Consider the following 24,449-nt stretch of genomic DNA (forward strand, 5'->3'; position numbering starts at 1 on the left):
CCTATGGTCCCAGTAATTACGAAAATCGAACCGAAAGGCGTCAGCCACCAACATATAATTAATTATAGCACGTTTATTGCAACCACTTTCAAATTCGGTCGCCGCGCGGGAAAATGGCCGTTCGGAGGAGAGCCTGCAAGCGGACTGCCTGACGTCACGGTCTCCGTGACGTCGGACCGTGACGTCATGGTCTCCGTGACGTCAGGGACGTTCGCTGCATCGTCTGCTACGGATTGCACGCGGTTCACACTAAAGCGCTGGACACATGTACGATTTGTACACTCGATTCGCATGCGACTGATCGTTACGACTGTCACCACGACTAGTCGTACGCGTGAATTTGAGACACATGACCCGATGCGTGCATGCGATGCGTCGTCGGCGTCGCTCCGCCCACCGTTTTTGCTCCATGGTCAACTACGACTATCGCTGAGCTGAATTTGTAGATCCCGCGCGTTTAATCGCAAAAAATGGATAAAGCAGGCAATCGTGAAGCGTTTCCTGCCTTCGGAAACAGTTCGCGCACACGCCGGCCGCGCCTGCCAGCTCGGACACTCAGCGGCTCGATCCGGCGCAGACCACGGTAGCAAGACGGTAGCAACCGCTTGTCGCTGCTCTTCTGAATCAATCTGATCGTTAAAATGAAGTTCCACATGCGAGAAAGTAGGTGTTAGTGTGGTGAAAAATTGTGCTTGGGATTGTTATCAGGGCTTATTTTAAAAGCGGCGATCAGATATCTGCCGCGATGCAAGCGTATACGCTGACCGGCCCCCCGCGGCGCGCGGCGGGCGGTGCGCCGACCGGTCGAGAGATGGCAATACATGCGCGGAAACGTGAAGTGCGCACTTCGCAAGCCTTGCTCACAACGGTACCGCAGCCAAGCCAAACCTCCTATCGAAGCGAGACCGCCCGCAACAACAGCGCAGGCTATCGCTTCCGGTTCCGGAAACAACTGTATGACGTCATGCTGAATCGGCCGCAAAATCGCGGATAGCCTGACGTCACACCCCAAGCGATTTCGCTAGTGCTGCCGATTTGTAATAGTTCGCGGCCAGGGCAATTAAAATCGATTTTTGATGCGTTTCCAGCCTCGGATCGCTCCAAAAATTTCTGTGGGTAATCTGTACAAACTACTGAAGCCAATTATATCGTTATTTAGGCCTCTAAATTTGGTGTCAGTACTCCTTTAAGAGATATTTCACTCGTGTGTTTCAGAGAGTATTTATTATCTTGCTTTCCTTGTCATGGGAACAAGTGCAATGAACTAGAGTAAAATGACTTCTTACGTTATTTGCGTCTAATGTGTTCCTTTTGGAGGCCCTGCAACACGTCTTCAGCTTTTTGTTTTTGAAAAAGAAATGAAGCGCTTTCAGAACTTGGTCAACAGGTACATCCAGTATTTAGAATACGGGGCCACAAAGTATCTCAGCCAAGTACTACTGGTCTGTACCCATTATAACCTAGAAACAAGCTCTAAAGCTCTCTCTTGTTTCTCAGCCTTGTGTCTTGTTTGCGCGCTTAAGTGACGTCACCCAAGCGGTAAGCAGCCATTAGGCGGCATGCTTTCTGTTGTAGTAATAAACGCATTCGATTGCCAGATTAAAGAATATTCTAACAAAAGAAACCAAGCAAGTTAACACGTGCAAATCCCTGAGTGCCGCTCGGTGTTGGCGATAGCTATAGCTTTCGCACTCATTAGATACAGGAAAAAAAGAATGAAAGCGTTCATTCAAATGGATGAATGAATTATTTTTAGCTACCATAGAAAGGAAAGTCCAGCAGCGGGCGTAATTTGTCTCACCTAAGGGTGGACACCAGAACTTTTTTTTCAGAGCTTTTCAGATTCCGTGTAACCCATACTTTCACTCACACGCTCCCCTTTGGAGCTGTCTTACTCCGCCCCTCTGCATCGTCCTTCGAACTCCCTTATTCTGATTTTTATCACCTTGGGAAATAAGGTTGTTGTTGTTTACGCACGCCGGCGAATAGATAAGCGCTTCGTCTTGTCTATGTTGTTGTTCTATTCTCTGTCCTCGTGTTAATTTGCGCTTTTCGCTAATGCGAATATTGATATGCTGCAAAAAAAATGCTTCGTTATTTCTTCAGAGGCACAGCGATCCTTTCATTTGCTTATCTTGTGCTGTGTTTTCCATTCTGCAGTTCCACCCTACTGGCGCAAGCAACCGACAGACAAGGCCGGTATTCTGGGCGAAAGCGTTATCATCGACTGCCAAGCCGACGGCGTGCCGCATCCTCAGATTAGGTGGAAGAAGATGATACGTAAGTAAATCCTGAAGCGAAACTTAATGACATGCTGGAGAACCTTCAGCAGGGTTGATTTTGCGCGCGTTCTCACGGGATTGGCCGTGCGTGCAGAACGTCACGGATAACGGCGCACACGTCTAATAACAAGAGACCACGTGAGGAAGCAACCCGCCGGACGTTTTCTGGCACCCCATAGGGCTGAATCCCTGGATTCGAAATCTTTTGAGCCGTTTGATCTGAAACAGTCCCGGTGTGCGGGTGGCTTCCTTTTGTGTCATTTATGTAAATCCACTCAGCCATTTTCACAGCGTGGTAACAAAATGACCAGCGCTTTTTTTCATAGCGCGAGGTTCAAAATTATTGTCAACAGTTATGAAACGGTTCGTGGTGTCCCGGAACAATATTTCTCAGACCGTGTTTTAGAGGAATCCAATCCTCCATCAGCTCAAAAGTTTAGAAGCGTACTAGGAAGGTAGTGAAAGTCCTGCGCGATGACTTGTGGACCTTTACTTACGTTCTCGTAGATTCGTCGTGTGCGTGTCTGCAATATATCAGCATTTCAATCCACAACATCTTATGGGTACGAGTGCAACCTCCTCACTGTGAGCGCTGACAAAAAAAAAAAAAAAGAGAAATAGCTGATTTTTTGTCGCCACACCGTCAAATTGAAGCAATTTTGTTAAAATACTTCTTGATCTCTTCGTTACTTTCCTCGGAGCAGTTTTTTTCACGCAACTCTACCAAGTGTGATACTTAACTTCACTGCCTTTCTCTCTCCTTTTCTGAGCGGGTTTTTCATTCCTAACTTTCTCTCTCAAAATCTCCGCGTTGAACCATGTAGTTGAATGCTGCTTTTATTAAGCTGTATGGCCCTCCAATTTTTTAATGGTATTTTTGGACTTTCCAGAGCTTCGAAAACTGCCGTCGTGGTGTGGTCGTACTCCTAGCAACCCGCTGTTGTCTCCTCTAGCAATCTTTCGGTAAACTGCGGCCAACGTGACAATGCCTGCCAAAACAACCAGGTCGTCAAGCTACGAAAAATAATTCATGATGATTGAGAGGTTAAACGTGCTGACGCTAGACAGGCCATGAGGCGCACCGTAGTGGAGGGCTCCGGATTAATTCAGACCACCTGGGGAACTTTCGCGCGTGCAGAATTTTCGAACACACGGGTGTTTCCGCTTTTCAACCCCATTAGAAAAGCGTCCGCCTCGGCCGGGAATCGAACCAGAGACCTTGGGCTCAGCAGCACACCGCCTTAGCAACAGAGCCACCGCAGCGGGTAGTAACCTGAATTGCAATTTTTGTGCAGAGAAGGAACAAAAAAAAATCAACCAACCTCTGTCGAAACGACAACTATAAGGGAACGGCATGCCTGTCAAATTCAAGTCCAACACCAAACCAAAACTCAGAAGCCAGCGGACCGACATCACACCACCTTATCATACACAGAAGGTATTTCTTATCGGGACGATTTACAGCACTGCTACTGTACTCTCCAGTGCTTCACCGATGCAGGTGTTCCATGACTTTCCCTAGCGTTCAACCATAGTCGTGTTTAACGGAGGGGTGCATTTTCTGTCTGATTTTGCACGTCCATGCACCCGTCTCCAAATCCTAACTGCTTAGAGCATGCTAGAATAAAGCAATCGGATAGAATTCGGCTTCATAACGAGTGCGACGCAGGCTCGATTCCGACCACGGGAAGCTTTTTAATTTTTGCTTCACTTCACCCACGATCATCATCATCGTAACAAAAAGTTGGCTTTTCTGCAGTGCGCTTTGGGTGGACTACAGACGACATCAGTGAGAGGCTGAAAGCTTCGCTTTAAAAAATTGCAGGAGCCACTTCACCATCATTATCCTCTTTGAACGCAAAAACATTGGCACAAGAGGAATGAGGTGAAGCGGCCATGGGCCGCTACGGCAGCTATGATCTTCACTAGCCGGTCCCCTTGAGTTGGTATATAGAAAGTGTGGGTGGATATGCTAACCTCATGTCCATCTTGGATTACGTGTATCGATTGTGAATTTATGACGGCAGCTCTCGTTGTCACTAGTCAATCTCTTGAGCAATTATGGAACCATTCCGATGACCATGCGGAACTCCCTAAGGACAAGCTACTAATCTGTATCACGGTAATGTTACGGCACCAGCATGACTTGTACGCCATGCAATAGTAGAGCATCGCCATTCAAATTACGCAAGCAGATTTTTGGTGTAGCTCGAAAGTGTGCTCAGTGTGGTTAAGTTACCTCTCACCTCGGGCGTCTCGTTTCGTTTCCCGCCTCTTCCACATTTTTGTTTGAATAGTTAAAGGCACGTGCGATTTTGACGCCATGCGCTCCTCACAACGTCATGTTTTCAACCTCCTGGAGCACATAATACTTTTGTATTACACTCGATGAAATTTTATAACTGGCGAAATAGTTCATGAATAATGCCTGCCGGTAAAAAATACACTCGATCTTCTTTGACGTATTTGTCTTCGCCCTGGGCAACGATTGTCACCGTAGTCGGCTGTCGCCGTGCACGGAGAGTGCACTGCTCGGTTCAGAGCAACAAAGAAGAGAGAATCGATATTGTTTCTGCGCATGCGCACGGAGGGGAACGAGAACCGAGGGAAGCATCCGAACACCGGGCGCGCGCTTTCTAACGTCCTAATGCGACGCATCACGCATCTTGGCATCGGCACGCAAGCCATGAGACACGCCTGCGACAAAAACCCCGCTGCGTCGCCGACCTGGACTGCGGTAGTCAAGCTCACAGGGGAAAAATGATCGACACTCAGCCTTGCTCAGATGACTGGACAGCGAAGCTGTTAAAATGACAACAGAAATTGTACTGCAAAATGAGCGACAAATGCGCTTTTAATTTCAGTTTGATGATACTTAATATTAACGAGCACATTAAACGAGGCGCAGTCCAAATGAGTACCAAAAACAAAGAAAGTTGGTTTATAATTTGCGATTTAGCGTTTTTCTGAAGTAATTACTTTACGGAAAACCTGGCAGGACTCACAACAACCAAACATAGGGCTGTCCGTTACACTTTGCGATGCGGCTGGAACGAGTTAGGTTCCATGGCTTCATGTTATTTCTATCAAAGCTGCATCAAATTATAGCGGCTGAGATGTAAAACATCCGGTGGGGAATCTTGCGAACAGCGCGTGAGCATGTCACCCCTCTTTGTCATCAATGTGAGGCTCGTCCAGATGCGCCCGCCTTGTTCCTCATTCAGAAGCCCGCAACACTGCGTTTTTCGCACGCTCGTTGCACGCTGCGCTAAGCCTGCTTTGTGTTTCGCCCGTATCAGTGGGCACATTCGCTCTCTTTAGGAGCGGCATTGGCAGACTTCCGCTTCTTTTGTTGTTCACCAGTATAGACATTTCGCGTCATCATTTCCATTCCGCCCTATTTCGCGCCTACCCGGAGCTGCACGTTCTTCACTCTCCACTTTAGAGCGCACCCGTGTGGTGGCAGGACGCCACGAGACGCCGTACCATGGGCCTTCCGGGCGGGGAAAAGGCGGGACGTGCTTCGATTTGACATCTGTGGGCGGTGCTCAGAACGCAGCGTCACTGCAATGCCACCAACTGTTCTACTGTCGACAACCCGCTCTGCACGCGCTGAGATTTTTTTCTTCCAATTTCGCTCTGTGTCCCTTCATCGGTAGCGGAGACTGGAGCCTCGCGGTGGCGATGGTGACGGCGTTGTAACCGAGCGACGAAGGCAGGAAGAAAACGGCGGATGAAACTGTGGTGAAAGTGCGCGGGGAGGGCAGTATGCTGAGCGACTATCGTCATAGTGTTTGGCGAAATTGTCAGGGGGAGGGCGGCACGCGCTCTCTCACTGCCTCCCCTTCACACCTTCTGCAGATGCTACTACTCCCATAGAGTTTGTTATTAAGTATATAGTAAAAAACTCTATGCCTACTCCGTGCGTGGCTCATACGAACCGTGTGACGTTTGCGCGGGAGGTTCAAACGCGATTTCCAACAACAAGGTCACCGGTGGCGGCGACGCGCTGCGAGATAGCGGCACAGTAGCGCGCCCCGCTATTCATTCGCTGATCACGCGATCACTCCCAGATACGCAGCAGATATGCCCCGTGACCTAGAAGACTGCAGTTTGAGCTGGACACACATTTAGAATTAGGGAGTATAGTAACCGTCAGTGCATTTTTTTTGCTCACGCAATCAAACTCTCCTCGTTTGAGTCGTGACAAAAGAGAAGAGTTACAAATTGCTCGCACTGAACTCGTCGGTATATACGAAGAGAGGCGATCAAACTAAACAGTGACATAACAATATCCTTTCAGCAGGCAATTTCACTATAATTTTTCCTAGATATCAACGTTAAAATTGAAAGCAAAGGAGATGATGATGATGATCGAAGATTGCTAGTGGTATCCCTCCGTAGCGGGGTGATGACGTGTCATGTTACTAAAAACTGATATGACTGTTTTATACTCTTCGTTTAATGCTAGCGCTGCTCTTAGGACAGGCACAAAAAACTTATTAGGCTCAAAATATCTAATTTTTTTTTTCGTTACAGGGGGTGGCTGTTCTAGGTAACATTCCCCCCTCTGCTTTTGGTCCACCAGCATTCTAATCTTCTTTTCGTCACCTCGACAGCCTTGAAGTTAACTCCTTCTGTGCTACCTTGAATCAATGCGCTACTGAAAGCCGGATGTATTTCCCTCTTGTAGATTTAGATGAATACCCTCGCATTCTAACACTATGTACCACATAGTTTCTGTTTCTTCTCCGCAGACCACGCATAACCGATCATTTTTTGTATACTTCCCCACAAAGCTCTTAGTTCGAAAGCAACCTGCTCTAGCTTCAAAACGCGAAGCTTTTCCCTTGGAATTATCGTAGAAAACTTCCTTTCTTTTGTCCAATTTTTCGGCCCTGCACATCTCTAACGACGTTTTAGCTTCCATTTTTTCTCTCCATTTATTCCTTTTAATCTGTTTTGCCTGGTTTTTAGTTACCTTGGCTGTCTTGGATTTTCCACTGTTCTTTCCGAATTTCATCGTTACCCTTCTAGTCTTCCTTGGCCACTGCGTATCCATGTTTTTCATGTATAGGTACCTACAAACTTGTCCTGTCCGCCTACGTTGACCTATTGCTCTCAACCTCCTCTGAAAACATATTTTCCTCTGAGCTTCTCGAACTCCGAACGACGCCCAGCCCATATCACCCTGCACTACTTCGTTAGTGGTTTTTTTCATGCGCTCCTAAGGCCCAACGGCCTACTGTTCTCTGTTCACCTCAAGGCCTGCTAGAGCGTCTTATTTTAAGCATAGTACTGCATCCGCAAATGTGAGTCCCGGAACCATTACTCTTTTCCACATTCCTCTCACTATTTCATATTTGTTATACCCCCACAGAGATCTATGCTTCATTATAGCTGCATTTCACTTTCCCTTACCCTTAAGTTGCTCCTCGTGAGTTCTTAAGTAGTTTTCCCCTTCTTTTATTCACACTCCCAAATATTTATATTCCTTAACTCTGGGCAATTCGCCATGCTTGACTGACACTGCGTCAGTGCTAGTGTCATTAAAAACCATTATTCACGAATTTTCCGCGCTAAAATTTAACCCTAAGTCGGTGGCTTCCTCACTGCCAATATTTATGAGCCGTTGCATATCGGTCTGGTTATCAGTTAAAAAAACAATCTCGTCTGCGTATAACTTTCCCAGAATACGAGAATTCGCAAGAAAGTAGGTTTTTCCTCAAGGCATATTCTGCAGAAGATCCACGATAGAAAAAAAATTCCGAGAAGCGACCTATATACAGTTTCGCTGTCAATAATCGAGTGATGTGGTTGTACGAATGCTCTGTTTGGAATTTTTCTGAAAACAGGCTGTCTGAAGAAGCTTTTGCGCATTGAAAAGCTCGGTAGAAAAGCTTTTTGACTGACAAGCACTGTCATCTTAAGGACTAGGCACATCCTCCCAGACTACAAACCCAGATAGTCCAGACTATAGTGGCACGATCTCTAAGATGATCAATCTCCAACGTTTACCTGTGAAAAATGTTTGCTTTGCAAAGCAAACGCAACGAATACTTTTCTTTCCCTCAATACAACTGTGTCAAACATTTTTCTGTACCATTGATGGCTACGCAGTCGACGTCTTTTTGTACTTCAAGGTGTTCGCAAAGAAATACGGGTTCCAGGGCTTCGAACAAGCCAGACACTGTCATCTGTTTAGCTTTCGCCTTCGAAACCAATCAGTGTCAAGACTCCACCATTTTGTTACGAGGCCCACGTTGGACGAGGACGAATTCAAACTGTGTATCTGAATAGGAGTTTATCTGCAAACAGGAAAAGTAAATCATTCATTCCTATCATGACTTTTAAAATTCAGGGAAGCTTGCACTGACGCCAAAGACTTGAATGACGAAGCTGTTGTAGGTGAGCATTGCCGGACACATAGTTATGTTTCCGTATCCTTGTTTATTTGCATAGCTCCGGTGCTAGTAATCGTTGTCATATACATCGAACAGGTCGTCGTCTTCTTGCGGCGAGTGGTAGATGCAAAGTCATCCTCATCATTGTAGACTTCCACCAGCTCTTCGTCATTGACGCAGGTCAGCGGTGGTGGAATCTTCAAGCCGTCTCGGGAAGCAGTGGCTTACTCATAGCCATGTCTCCAATTATCCATAATGGCTTCTACAGAATGCGACGGCCGCGGTGATATTTCCCAAACAGGGTGTCTTTAAGACGCTGCCGCGCGCGAATGCTCTTCTGCGGTACCGCGCGCATGCGCACGATGACTCGAGGACTAACGAGCGAGGGGCGTACGCTATGACATCTCTTTCTCGTTCTGCACAAGTGTTGCCACGATTACGGCGAACGCTGGAGCTTTTTGGGTTTTCTTTTTTTTTTCTTCTTCTAAAGCCACTGCGCGAACCGGGTTCTCTGCGGGCGCCGCGAGGCACGCGATCATACGGGCTCGGCATATTCTCTGTTCTCGGAGTTTTCGCCAATTTTCTTTTTTGCTAAAGCCACTGCGCGTGCCGGGGACGCTCAGCGGTCGTTGCGAGGCACGAGGTCACGAGCTCTCGGCATTTTCTTGCCATTTTTTTCTTCAACACAGAACTTACGGCCCGTAACAACAACTCCGCCATTTAAATAATAATGAAGCGTATAAAAAGTTCAGAAACATGAAAATCATCAATCATGAAACGAAATATACAAAAAAATATTTCCTGTATTTTCAGACGCTGATGGGCGCCCAACCACCAGCTTCTGAAACTCGCCTAAATAAAGTTTATTCACTCACTCACTCCCTCCCTCAGAGAAAAAAATACCTGCTCTCTAAACAAAAATGTATATGAGGCCGATGACCTAATGCTACTGGTCGCGGGTTCGATTACCGGCCGCGGCGGCCCCTTTTCATATAAAGGCGAAATCTCGAACGCACGTGCGTTCGAGATTTCGGCGCACGTTAAAGATCCCCAGGTGGTCAAAATTAATCCGGAGCCCTTCACTACGGTGCGCCTCATCGCCAGCGTTGCGTCGGCGCATTAAACCCTACAATCAAACAATCAATCAAACCTAGAGCTACGAACTTCACTATGAAAGCCACTCGCCCGTTTGAAGTAGGGGCCCCCGTTAAAAGATGAGGCTGTCATCTTTGAACTTATAATTTATAATATCCCGCTTTTGAAATCTTGAGCTCTCACTCACAAATTTAATAAAGTACTATTTTTCTGCAGCCATGAACGAATGATTTATCTGGTCATAGGTAACTGCAAGAATACGTAGAAAAAAAAGAAGAAATTGCGGCCAGGGCTGAAGAGGACATTTCCGCATGCGGCAAACAGCAGCAGCTCAAAAATAGAAACGTAATCGTACCTTTGATCTATCTAAGCGAACAGATGCGTGTAAAAATGGCCAGCGAAATGGACTGCGAAACGGGGATAAAATAAACAAAATACAAAAATGCTTGACAGGCGTAGCTTCTCTAAAGGAGTGGCGCCGTCGGGAGGAGAAGACGGGGGTATCAGAAATCGGTACGTCTATATGCAGCTTGGAAAACAGTCGAAACGGTGCTGCCGTGTGTCTGGTGGACGCATAGTAGACAGGATATATATATATATATATTGCCGCGAACCATACATTGGGTTTGTTTATTTGTGTTTTGCTTTTACCGCCCGGCTGCGCCGGTCTGTGTTATCTCTGCGCCAAGGGAAGCGCGTGTTCCATTCTTTCTTTCTGTGCCGCATGTGTTATCTGTTGTGATAGGGAGAGCATTCCGATCTAACGTGAACAGCCCAGAATAATCTTCTTGGATCTACTATGTTCTCGATGCGAATCGACGTTTCGAGAACCACGCGCGCCAAAAGATAAAAAGCCTGCAGTGCGGACGCCGGGGCATTCGATTCGACGACACTCGCCTGTGCAAGTCACTTTGTTGACCGCTGCTTCGCCGCCTCTGTATTCTTTTGAGTTGTTAGGGGAGCACAAGTTCGCTCCAATAAACGTGTTTCTCATTCAACACCACTGCATCGTCCTTGTCTTCGTGACATCTGGTGGAGGTGCTGGGTACGCACCCTTCATGCCCACTACAACCTCGAAAAGCCGCCAAGCCAGTCCAACAAGAGCCAGCCCCCGCCTGCAAGATTTACCGCCCGAGTTCGGTCTTCTGCCAGAAGGGCCCAAGAGAAGGAACGCTGCAACCAACACCATGGTGCAAGAAACAACGTCGCCAATCATCCTGCAGCAGCCCCGAGAACCGCCATCATTCCGGGGAGCCCCCGCTGAAGACCCCGAAGAATGGTTGGAGAAGTTGGAGCGCGTCCGCATCTTCAACAGGTGGGACGATGAAGAAACGTTCCGGCATGTCTTCTTTTACTTAGAAGATGCTGCTCGAACTTGGTTCGAGAACCATGAGAGCTCTTTGACCGACTGGACTCAATTCAAGAGGGAGTTCCTTAAGACCTTCACTACCGTGGTGAGAAAAGAGCGAGCTGCGCTTTTGCTTGAAACTCGAACGCAGCACCCCAACGAAGGAGTCGTGATTTTCGTTGAGGAGATGAAGCGACTTTTTCGTCGTGCGGACCCTGAAATGACCGATGAAAAGAAGCTAAGGTTTCTAATGCGAGGAGTGAAGCAAGAGCTTTTTGCTTGTCTAGTCCGTAACCCTCCGAAGACAGTGGCCGAATTCGCGTCTGAGGCGGCCGCGATGGAGAAGACGCTAGAAATTCGAACCAGGCAGTACGACCGCCCTGTCAACGCGCTGTTCTCGGAGACCATCGGTGCTGCAAATGGAAGCTCCGATACATTGCGAGAGACCATTCGAGCAGTGGTCAGGGAGGAGCTTCGGAAGCTTTTTCCAACGACGCCGCAACCTCAAGTAGCTTCCCTGACCGACGTAATCCGAGAAGAAGTCCAAAACGCACTGGGAACTTCTACGCCGTCGGAAGCACCCCGCGAACCACAAGCCATGACCTACTCCTCGGCTGTTCGTCAACCCCGCCCTGCTCCAACCCGTCGTCAAGAGGCTGAGCCATACCGCCGTCCAACGCCGCCCGCCCGACGCCCTGTAGACCAATACCAGACGCCAAGGAAGACCGACGTGTGGCGAACGCCCGATAATCGCCCGCTGTGCTACCACTGCGGAGAGGCCGACCACATCTACCGTCGCTGTCCCTACAAGAGGCTCGGGTTGCGAGGGTTCTCCGTCGACGCCCCACGCCCCCGATACGGCCAGCGCCCTGCTGAGATCGAAGAATACCTCTCCAACACCAACCGAGGACCAGCCCGCTTCAACCGTTCACCGTCGCCCTACCCGTCTCAGTCACCAAACCGCCGCAGCACTGCTGACTTCTCACGTGGAAGGTCCCCCAGCCCACGCGGGGGAAACTAAAAGCAGCAACTTCGGGAAGTAAAGTTGCACAACGGCGGAAAAATGAAAACCCTCCAACGACGCAGCGACTCGCTGAAGACCATCATTCACGACATGCCCTCATCCCGACGACCCGACCTAGCCCTAACGAGACTCCTGAACACGACGACAGCTACACGGCGCGACGCGTACCCGACCTGACCAAGACGTCCGTTGAGAAGACGACGACAACGACGATGCACAGTGCCCGACCATCAACACGTACAAGCAGAGATACGACGCCCCGACGAACCCGCAACTCGAGGACGACTGCATCTGACGTCAAGGTGTCCATCGACGGCTTTGACGTAGTCGCCCTCGTAGACACGGGAGCTGACTATTCGGTAATGAGCGGACCATTTGCGTCTAAACTGAAGAAAGTTATGACCAGATGGGACGGTCCGCACATACGCACAGCAGGAGGCCACCTCGTGACGCCAAGTGGAACGTGCACATCGCGCATCACCATAGACGGCACAACGTACCCTGCGGCGTTCGTCGTTCTGCCTAACTGCTCCCGCGACGTGATTCTCGGAATGGACTTTTTGACGGACAACGGCGCAGTAATTGATCTGCAGACCAAGTCGATAACATTTTCCTCCAATCACTCCACGACGCCGCAGCCGAACCCCGATCACCGTGCTGCTGTCAGGATCGCCGACGATCACATCACCCTGCCACCCCGCGCAAGCTTGATGATCGCCGTCTACTGTGAGGATGCTGCTTCTGACATCGACGCTATCGTAGAGAGTGATCGAAGGTTGCTTCTCGACCGCGGTGTCTCCGTCGCAAGAGGCATTGCGCACTTTAAGCAACGCCAATCTCACGTTTTGGTCACTAATTTCACCGAAGAGTACCAGCATTTAAACAAGGGAGCTGCAATTGCGTTCCTCGAAGAAACGCAAGAAGCAAGTGATGTGATCGCAGTCGCCGACTTTGAACGCACACCGGTAGAAACATTCAAGCTCCCGCAGCCATTCGACGTGAATCCGGCGCTACCGCAAGAACAACGGAAAAAATTATTGGCTTTGCTGCGTCGCTATAGCGAATGTTTTTCGTCGAGCGCAAAACTACGTCAGACCCCTCTAGCGAAGCACCGAATAATAACCGAAGATGGAGCCCGACCTACCCGACAGTCACCGTACCGCGTCTCTTCACACGAACGGGAAGCCATCCGGACTCAAGTCGACGACATGCTGAGCGATGACATTATACAGCCATCGAAAAGCCCCTGGGCTGCGCCCGTCGTACTCGTAAAGAAAAAAGACGGCACATTAAGGTTTTGCGTTGACTACCGGCGACTGAACAAAATCACGAAAAAGGACGTGTACCCCCTCCCCCGAATCGACGACGCCCTCGACCACCTCTGCCACGCGAAGTACTTCTCATCGATGGACCTGAAGACCGGCTACTGGCAAATTGAAGTGGACGAGAGAGACCGAGAGAAGACTGCATTTATAACCCCAGACGGCCTATACGAGTTCAAGGTGATGCCGTTTGGGCTGTGCACAGCACCAGCGACGTTTCAAAGAGTCATGGACACTGTGCTAGCTGGCCTTAAGTGGCACACCTGCCTCGTATACCTCGACGACGTAGTGGTATTCGCCCGGACTTTCGACGAACACCTTGCAAGGTTGGAGTCTGTACTCGAGGCCATTCGTACGTCGGGGTTGACGCTGAAGCCTGAAAAGTGCCGTTTCGCATACGGGGAACTCAAGTTCTTGGGCCACGTCGTCAACGCCGCGGGAGTCCTACCTGACCCGGCAAAAACTTCAGCCATTGCGAACTTCCCAAGGCCAAAAGACAAGAAGGGCGTGCGGAGATTTCTCGGGCTGTGCGCATACTACCGGCGCTTCGTCGCAAACTTCGCACGCATTGCAGAGCCACTCACGCGCTTGACGAAAGATAGCACCCCTTTCAGCTGGGAAAACGACCAAGAAAAAGCATTCGGCGAGCTGCAAAAACGCCTGCAAAGCCCGCCCGTGCTCGCTCATTTCGACGGAAATGCCGAAACGGAAATGCATACGGACGCCAGTGATATAGGCTTGGGTGCCGTCCTTGTCCAAAAGCAAAGCGGCTGCGAAAGGGTAATCGCCTATGCTAGCCGTGGTCTGTCGAAGGAGGAGAAAAACTATTCTGCCTCTGAGAAAGAGTGCCTGGCTATTATATGGGCGATTTCAAAATTTCGCCCATACGTGTATGGAAGGCCATTCAAGGTTGTAACAGACCACCATGCGCTGTGTTGGCTCGCCAATTTGAAGGACCCCTCTGGCCGTCTTGGGCGGTGGAGCTTGCGCCTGCAGGAGTTCGACGTTACAGTCGTTTATAAATCCGGCAGGAAACACTCCGACGCCGACTGCCTGTCCCGCGCCCCCGTCGACCCACCACCACAAGACTCTGATGAAGACAGCGCGTTCTTCGGGATCGTGACGGAGAGCGACCTAGCCGCCCAGCAGCGTGCCGACCCCGACTTACGCGTCATAATCGAGTACCTCGAGGGATGCAACGTTGCCGTTCCTAGGACCTTCAAACGCAGTTTACCAGCATTCAGCCTGAGAAACTCCGTCCTTGTGAAGAAGAATTTCAGCCCCGGAACAAGAGCGAATTACCTTCTCGTCATCCCCGCGGACCTTCGTGACGAAATTTTGGAAGCGTGCCACGACGACCCGTCTTCCGGACATCTGGGCACAGCCCGCACTATCGGAAAAATCAAGGCGAGGTACTACTGGCCCGGCCTTACCTCTGACGTCACCCACTACGTCCGGAGCTGCCGTGACTGCCAGCGACGAAAAACGCCGCCGACAAGACCCGCCGGACTTCTGCAACCGATCGCCGTCCCATCGAGACCATTTCAACAGATTGGAATGGACCTTTTAGGCCCGTTCCCTACGTCACGATCACAGAACAAGTGGATTGTCGTAGCGACAGACTACATGACGCGCTACGCAGAGACCGCCGCTCTTCCGAGGGGGACTGCACAAGAAGTGGCGAAGTTCTTTATAAGCCAGGTTGTGCTGCGACATGGAGCCCCGGAAGTCCTAATCACAGACCGCGGAACGGCATTTACTGCGGAGCTGATGCAAGGAGTATTACGCTACAGCAACACGGATCACCGAAGAACGACGGCGTACCACCCCCAAACGAACGGACTAACAGAACGTCTGAACAAGACAATCGCAGATATGCTGTCAATGTACGTTGACGTTGAACATAAGACTTGGGACGAAGTGCTCCCGTATGTCACGTTTGCGTACAACACGGCTATCCAGGAGACGACACAGCTGACGCCGTTCGAGCTTGTCTACGGTAGAAGGCCGACTACGATGCTCGACGCCATGCTTCCGCACGTAGAAGACGACGACCTCAACGCCGACGTCCACGGATATCTTCAACGTGCGGAGGAGGCCCGCCAGCTCGCTCGAGTTCGTATAACGGACCAGCAGCTGGTGGATGCGGGCCGCTACAACCTCCGACGCCGAGACGCCGAGTACCAACCAGGGGATCGTGTGTGGGTTTGGACTCCCATCCGACGACGCGGACTCAGTGAGAAGCTCCTGCGAAGGTATTTCGGACCCTACCAGATTCTACGACGTGTTGGCCAACTTACCTACGAAGTGATCCCCGATGGTGACTCCGGCACATCACGACGACGCACGCGGCCTGAAGTCGTCCACGTGGTTCGCTTAAAACCTTTCTACGGACGATGACGAACTTTTATTTTCATTTGTTCGGACTGTCGCTTATGTTAGCATCGGGTCGATGCACTCTTAGAGGGGGGGGTAATGCCGCGAACCATACATTGGGTTTGTTTATTTGTGTTTTGCTTTTACCGCCCGGCTGCGCCGGTCTGTGTTATCTCTGCGCCAAGGGAAGCGCGTGTTCCATTCTTTCTTTCTGTGCCGCATGTGTTATCTGTTGTGATAGGGAGAGCATTCCGATCTAACGTGAACAGCCCAGAATAATCTTCTTGGATCTACTATGTTCTCGATGCGAATCGACGTTTCGAGAACCACGCGCGCCAAAAGATAAAAAGCCTGCAGTGCGGACGCCGGGGCATTCGATTCGACGACACTCGCCTGTGCAAGTCACTTTGTTGACCGCTGCTTCGCCGCCTCTGTATTCTTTTGAGTTGTTAGGGGAGCACAAGTTCGCTCCAATAAACGTGTTTCTCATTCAACACCACTGCATCGTCCTTGTCTTCGTGACAATATATATATATATATATATATATATATATATATATAGAGAGAGAGAGAGAGAGAGAGAGAGAGAGAGAGACGCGCCGATGCCGATTATAACCGAAGTGAAAGCAGCCGGAATACCTGAGGACGCCTGTCGCAGTAATGTGATGCATCCGTCCGAGCGATGGCACGAGACGCCGCACTTTTTCTCTCTACCAACGACAGTCTTACAGCTGTTTCATGTAAGCGCAACGAAAACCTTCATTTCATTCTCGCGCGGCAACCTTCCCGTCCACCTCAACCACCCTTTTCCAAAAGGAAAAAAAAACACGGGCGCTCCATATAGAAGCTGCTCTTAAGTCAAAGCTGGCACTCGCGCGCTGTTTATTTCGATATCGAATCAACGCTGTAGTTCCGCTGTCTTCGGGAACTTCGTTCTAAAGATTTTTTTTTCTTTGTTTGCACTCCACCTGCACCTTGCGCAATAGAAAATGCAGAGGTGTCCGAGGGATATACGGAGGACTGGAGAAGGAAACGGCTGGGCTTCCCGTTGGCCTCCTTGCAAAGTGCATCGTCGAGGGCCAAAGCGCGTTGTCCGCATCCGCTGTTTGCCTTCAAACGAGATCGCCAACAGTTTTCCAGGTTCCCGATGCAACTGGATTTCACCTCATCCCTTTCTTGTCCCGTCTCCCCTCCCGTCGTCGGTCGGCGCCGTTAAAGCAGGCTTGTCTCGCGGAGGCATTCGCCGCGGATATCTATATGCGCATATTCGCGCGGCCTCTCCAATTCTCTCGCGCATTAACTATGGTAACGCAGTTCCCGACGGACGGTATTTGCATAGAAATGGAATTTTTGTTGCGATCCCCGGAACGTGTGCATCGCGGCGGCGTGCCGGGGTGGGATTAGAATTGAAGACCGTAGGAGTAGGCTTTTCACGCAGCGAGGCTTGCTTCTGCTGCAACTTCCATGGTCTCAACGTTTTCATGAGCTTGTGTACGGGCGCCCGAAAGCGTTGTTTTCGAAACGACGTTTCGCTGCTGGCGGTGCAGTTTATACTCTGAGTAACAGGGCAATGAAGATAGTAGTGGCCCCGTGTGGCGAGTTCGAGAGTCCCGCCGTACGAAATGCGTGTGCTTGGTCTGGCGTGAAACGAGCTACTTTTTTGTCAGGTTTCTTTATCATTGTGGTAGCGCAATCGATGATGCTGTGACCTTTTCTGCTGTGGGCTAGCCATTAGCTGGCGGGCTCATCGCGGTGTTGCGTGGTGTGTTCTTGCAGCGGGCCCCCTCGTCGAGTCGCAGACTATTATCAGCAACCCGTACATTCAAATCTTGGAGAACGGGTCGCTGGTGCTCCGCGAGATTGGGCTCAAAGACGCCGGCGAGTACATGTGCCAGGCGACGAACAACGTCAAGCCGAGTCTCAGCGAAGTCGTCAAGCTGCGTGTTCACGGTAAGCTCTTGACACCTTATTCTGGGTTACTTAGAAATAATCGCAATAAAAAAGAATTGAAAAATTTTGTCCACGTCAAGTTTAAAATGGACCCTACCTATACGTATGAATGATACTGAAATATTACGGACACTTAAGCACTCCTTATGATATGGGAGTGCGGAAACAATAATTCTCAATTGGCAACCCAGTCTAAAATCCCAACAGGAATACCGCAAAAACCTAACAAGAATTCCTGTCGTGCGACAAGAGACTCTGCTGTGACAACAGGAGTCCTGATTTTACGACAAAACCATCTGGTGTTACGACACACATTTCTGTAGTAACGTAGCAGTCAACTTTCTCAACGACAAACATTCCTGCAGTAACAACAGAACTGCCATATGCGTTACTCTTCACAATAGGGGAAAACATTCAAACCATGTGAAACTATTGATGGTACATCGACAAGACAGGAATTCGGCACGACAGAACATCAAATTCAGGATAGGAATACGCAACACAACAGAACATCAGAATCACGACGCGACAGGGATACGACAAGACGACAGTACGACACACGAAAATACGACAAACTACAGAAATTTTTCTTGTCATTTCCGACTGGGAAGAGTGCCCCCTCCTGATCAATATCATCCTTTTTGTTCTGTTCATTTTTATTTCTCCACACGATGACACCCTTTTGTCCAACTGTACCTTTATCGTACTAAGCCCATAAAGAATCTCCTCCAGTAGAATCACCTCCGCCAGAAGACAAGTCAATGCGTGAATGTCAGGCATTTAGCTGAAGTTGACTAGGCTCCTCTGTTGCCGCCACGTCTGTGATGCGCGGGTGCGAGCTCCCACGTGAAGGTGCTTGTCGAGACATGACTTCTGCTGCGCTCCCACCGGTGAAGCAGTTTTCGGCGCTAGCAACGGTTGCCCGCAAACGTGACAATTGCGCTACGCAAGCAGGGCGCCGCAAATCGGGTAGTGACATTTCCCGAATATGCAAGTTATGAACCGTCGCACGTGTTCAACCGCTAACGCTCTTGTTTTACACGCACCTTTAAGCACCTCGCGCATACAGCTACATCAAAACGAGCGGTTACTTCAAATGTACCACCCGCTGTTCCGCAAGGTTAGTCTTAAAGGAGCACTGACACGAAAATTTTATGTTGCACTTTTATTGCTTTTATCGATGCTCATTGGTCTGGCCAACCTGAAACAGCACTTCAGATACTTCAGCCCGCGATAGTTAATTACATTGAACGGCCTGAAAACCATTTGTTTCAAATTCCCGCGCTTTCATCCCGGACGGCGCATATGACAGACTCCCTGCCTGACCTCACCGCTTTGTGCGGACGTTACCGGCGCCCGCTTGAGAGGGTGTTGCGCCCGCTCGCCGCTCGTGGGGCCGCGTGCGTGAAGTGACGTCACGAGTTTTTGACGAGCGCTGTCGCGTCACTTCTTTTTCCTCTCCTGGAGTGATGTCACGCTGATGTCCATTTGCGGAGTGCCGCTCCGCGCGCTGCTCCGTCGGCGCGATAAATGAGATCCAATTGAACTATGTTCTTCGCGTCGCAAGCCGCTCATATTTCAGCCAGGGTATTCTGTTGAGTGAAGGAAGCGAACTGTGCAATAATATTAACGCCCAAAATTGGTGTCAGTGCTCCTTTAATGAGTTAACCGAACACTTTGCTTCCGAACTAGAACCGCAGTAAATGCAACGATATGGGTAGGATAATACGAAAGAAGATCTTTGAATATGCCTGTCCTCAAAACAAAGAAATTGCGTCTCACACCGGAACACCCGCGAAATATCCCACGCTTAGCAATGATAATGCGAATAATTTATTAGAAAATTCATATTGCCGGAAAGCAGCGTGGCAGAACGTGCACAGACCTAGCGGCGCTGTGAAGCAACGAATACCGGCCAACGACTTTCCCGCCTCTTTTCATCTGAAGCGACGCGCACATTTCTGACCACTCGCGCGAAACCTTTACGGGAGTGGAGTTAAATATCAGTACGACGAAAAACGAACATAAATATGCTAAATGTAAGGCGCCAAGAATTTGAACAACGAAATATTTTTCACACCCCGCGTGCGACACCGACTGTGGTTTGAAACAACTCACACTCCTTTCTCACAACAGAATACAACTTGAAGTTTTAAATAAGTGCGAGAGCTTTGTACAACCGTTACACGCTTCTTCAGTCAACTCAGAAAGCGAAGGGACCACATACGGTTTTTATTCACCTTACGGAATGAAGATTTAATTTATTAGTACGCCGCCCACAGACACGGCCTTTTGTCTCCCGGTTGCACCCCCGGGCAATTGTCAGATGGGCTGGTTGCGGAGGGCTGGCGGCAACTACGCGGTCTGTGTCTGGAGCTCTCGTGTTCTCGCTACAGCTTACCCCTTTGTCTCAACGCGATCTGCCGATGTGGTGTACGCACTGCTTCGCCCACGCACGCCACTGATCCTAGTCCAAAAATGGGAATGCCAAAAAGCAGCTACAATTACGCGCAGATAAAACACCAGCTTGTAAAAAAAATTCTTTCGGTGGGTTGTCCAGAACAAATAAATCCGCATCGTATCCGACGTGGAGAACACGACTACAACAGCGGGCAGACATAAGAGGCATTCGAAAGTGAGCCTTTTGAACGGATTGCGAGGAGAAAATAAATTTGTTTCTCATAAGTGCGTCGAACTTGGTGAAAAACATGTTGAGACCAAGTTATCTCCGAAGGCGTTTTGGCGACATTTTGTGCTACCTGGGTTCTGAGGTCGCACGTCGCAGGAAGGTCTTATCCCACTAGCTGTTCCCTCAATTAGAACTACTGTGCTTGCAAAAGTGCGTCATGGTACACAGTATTTAAAGGAGAGTTTATTGCCGCCTGCCCGCACGAGTGGATGGAAAGGAGATTACCGAGGGCACGTGAAATTTCCAACCTGGTCTGAGGAAACGGTTCCGGCAGACCTTTACCACCTAATATGGACATGTTCTGGAACTAAGGACATTCGAAGGAACTGTTTCATGGCAGCAGGCCTAAATTTGCGGCAAGACACGCATTACCATCGGTGGCTCCATGGTCCTGCCTACCGTTCCTTGCTGGACTATATCCGGGAGGCCAACCTAGTTTCCTGGATATAAATCGGACCCGCTTAGTGTATACTAAGCCTTGAGGCTACGAAATAAACTAAAAAACAACAACAACAAGTCTCGTTGATCGGAACACGCTTAATTCGAACTTCCGGTTTATTCGAACGGACTTCGAGGTCCTGCCGACACTGCTTGTATGTGAGCGTCGTGGAATGCCCAGTAATTAAGGCGAACGCACTGGTTAATTCAAACATACCGAGCCGCAGGCTATGCGCTCAGCGACGCCGTCTCGTGCAGAGGCGCCAACGACCCGGGAGTACGTCTGCGATACGTCTGCATCGTCTGCATCGTCTGCATCGGTCGCTCCCCTGTACCTACCCCCCTCCCCGCGAGCACAGAGGTCTGTGGACACCGGTGCAGGGCACTGTAGTATAATTATAGTCCCTGGAAATTTAACTAGTCTGCCGTCCGAGGCTTTCAGCGGGGTCCTTTTGGGGATAAAAGCCGCGGGCAGACAGAATACCGGTCGACTGCAGCGCTCTCTCAGTATACCGGCCCTTTTTGTTGTTAAACACTGAATTATTGCTTTAATGGGTTTCGCTGACATTGTTACTTCTTTGCATCCTTTTTTGAGTCTGATTCAATTTATCTGGAAATTTTTAAACTGTGAACAATACTATTAACGTCTGTGATTGTGTGTTCCCGACAGAGTGCTGACGACGCGAGATAAAAACGGTGCGCAAACAGACCACGCTAATTTATCACTTTTATTGCCAGAAAAAAAATCATTCAGGCAAGAAAAAGTAATGAAATAAATAATTTTGCGATAAAGATTTATTAGAATAGCAATTCGGTTCTTAAAGATGCTTCAATGGCAAACGCGGTGAGTGCGCTGTACGGTGCACTGAGAGGTCGCCACGGTCGACCGCGCGCTTTCATAACTGCGGCGATTCCCCGTTGTCATGCAAAACTTTCCAGGACGGCAGACTACCCAAATGTATGGGGACTATCATATAATAATCGACGCGCAGATTATTCAGGCAACGTGGTTTCAACAGGTTGCATCTAAGGGCACTCCAAACCTCAGCGGTGAAGAAAGACCCCGACGCCTACGAAAATTCCACCAAATAGTGCAACTGACGTAGCGTCATCGATGTACACAACCGCGTGCCATGTTTCGTGCCAGGTGAAAAAGTACGTGTGTTAGTGCTAGTCAGCTAGATTCAAGCTGTGTCTTAGGAGTCATGGGAAGACAACCGCGCCCTGGCGGGCATTGTCTTGAACTCCTCTCTCATGTGCTAGTTCAGCCGACATGCCGCGCAATACCCACCGCTGCATGGACGTACACCACTTAATACGCTTCGTTTAGTTCGAACTCCAGTGATTTCTAACAAATTTTAGCTCCTCCAGGGGTTCGAATTAGTGAGTTTGGATTGCGCTTGCTTTCTTAGCTGTTAACTTCGTATATTCGCGTCATTGCCATGCTATATTTGTCCATATCCCACATGCACGCTATTGCCCCGCACATTAATTCATTAGAAAGCGGCAATGAGCAGACTACAAATACTTGCAGGATCCCCAATTCTCATTGATTAATGCGATGAACGTTGAACGTAACCGTTCGGTGGTTTTCATGAGCTCTTATCAGTTTCAGGGAATATCAGTTTACTTGCTTGCAGCACCTTAAATTATTGCCGCCCGCACGAATGCCTTGAGGCCGTGCAGCTAGTGCATTTGCGTAATGATCTTGCTTACACAAGAAAAAAAATGAGGCGTTTTGGCAGGCTATAGTTTTTTTACTCTCAGGGTGCGTCATTAGCTTCGGCGTTGATTTTGAAAGTTTTCTGTTTTCCTCGTGTACAGCTGACATTTGAAAACAAAAAGCACACATCCATTTTCGTTTGTTCCGTCATGTACAAGCCCTAATTGTCGCTCATAAGATGTTCAGGGCCGTGCTAGGACCCTTAGAAACATCAGAACAAGGCCACCGAACGTGCTACATCAAATAGGACATGTGACCAAACCCCTTCGCGTTTTTTTCGTCGAACATTAGGTACACAACATTGATAGGATCATACTTAAAGATATGTTGAGGCAGCCTTACATAAATAATGAACAAGGGCATGTCGACAAATGAAAACAGTAGCAGTCATCAAATGCGTTTTTTTTTTCTGAATGAAATATCGTGGGGCACTCAACTGACCCGCAAGCATACGAGACCCAATACTCTTAGTGGTACACTTGGAGGAAGGCTGGGCTTTCAGACTGCTTCAAATTTTTGTTTTGGTCGAAAAGAGTCGTACTGATGTTACCAACGTGTAACCCAGACAACGTTTTGTTTATATATTGATTAAAATATTCATTTACCGTGAAAACTCTTCGCATGTCTTTGTGTTGGGTCGCTCACACACCAGTAATAAACATAGCGGCGATCTCCAATTTGGGTTTTAGTTTGGCCAAATAGGACAACTTAAAAAAAAAGATGTTTTGCAGCTAGACTAATGGAATTTCTGGGTGAAAGACATATAGGTTAGATGGAGGTAATAAATGTTGATTCGAGAAGATGATGCGGTAGAGAAATGTATTTGCCGTATTTACAAGAGAAAAGGCTGGGCCACAGCCGGAACACAGAAACGAAAATACTACCAGCAATCTTCGTCCCCTTCAAGCGGGACCCTACGCTGAAACTTCTCTTCTTCAACCTCCCATAATTCCCCCGTAAACTCACCGTCTGCTGCTTAGACTTTTCGTGGGCCTTATGGCAGTATTCTTTGGTAATTTTGGCGTTGCAATAAACATAAGCGAAAATTCATTTTTTTAACGTTTATTGAAATGTAGAAAAAAACACCCGGGGGTCTCTTGCTAGTGCATCAGACCCCCTTAGGGGTAGCGATAAATTAAGGTTCACGACGGGTATGGGTGGGAAATAGCAAGGGAAAAATAGTGGGTTGGGATATGAAATGCAGGAGAGTGTCCCACACTGCCTTCGCTAAATTAGGTTGGTAGGAGGGACGCAGATCATTTAAGGAATTTGGTCGTAAGTTAGCGGGAAGGGTGTCTAGGAGAACCTGTCTTTCAGTTTGAAATCGAGGGCATGTCCAAATAATGTGTTCAGTGGGGTCCGGAATTTCACAGGTGATACACATGCCTTGATTAGGTGACGAATGAAAAAAATGTTGTCGTTTTGCAGGGGAAAGGTTCGTAATTGTCTTTGTCTTCGTAAAAATGCAACCCCAGGCACTCCCTAAGGCAGCTGATATACGTAAGAGAAATTGTCGCAAAGGATTCTCTGACGGCTTACGTATTCTCGATATCCCCATTGCGCTATTTTAATTCCATTGAACAGTAAGGAGAAACAAGTAAATTATTATTTTAAGGTACACTAAACCGTACTCCCCACTTCTATATTTCGTATTTCATCACTGCTTACTTAGAGAAAAAAAGGAAAAGTAGTATTCTGAAGAATTCTAACGACGTCAGCCTTGCAAACGATAGGGCTTGCTATTTCAGTGGAACGAATAAATAATAACGTAAAAATGACTGTTTGTTCAAGTCACGGA

At 48.8% G+C, this 24,449-nt stretch overlaps 1 protein-coding gene across 7 annotated transcripts in view; it reads left to right on the forward strand.

The window, feature by feature from the left end:
• The window catches only part of LOC144174969 (cell adhesion molecule Dscam1-like), a 550,580-nt gene that overhangs the window by 415,316 nt on the left and 110,815 nt on the right, over window positions 1-24,449 (forward strand). For all 7 annotated transcript variants that reach the window (XR_013323566.1, XM_077703961.1, XM_077703960.1 and 4 more), the window contains exons 10-11: window positions 2,161-2,280; window positions 17,628-17,801. Coding sequence is in view for 6 of the 7 variants with exons in the window: in XM_077703961.1 (XP_077560087.1) it covers window positions 2,161-2,280; window positions 17,628-17,801 (294 nt within the window). In the remaining variant the exon portion in view is untranslated. The remainder of the gene's footprint in view (window positions 1-2,160; window positions 2,281-17,627; window positions 17,802-24,449) is intronic.

The sequence above is a fragment of the Haemaphysalis longicornis genome, unplaced genomic scaffold (assembly GCF_048455015.1).
Source record: "Haemaphysalis longicornis isolate Haplotype H1 unplaced genomic scaffold, Haemaphysalis longicornis Haplotype H1 scaffold_3, whole genome shotgun sequence".
Taxonomy (NCBI): domain Eukaryota; kingdom Metazoa; phylum Arthropoda; class Arachnida; order Ixodida; family Ixodidae; genus Haemaphysalis; species Haemaphysalis longicornis.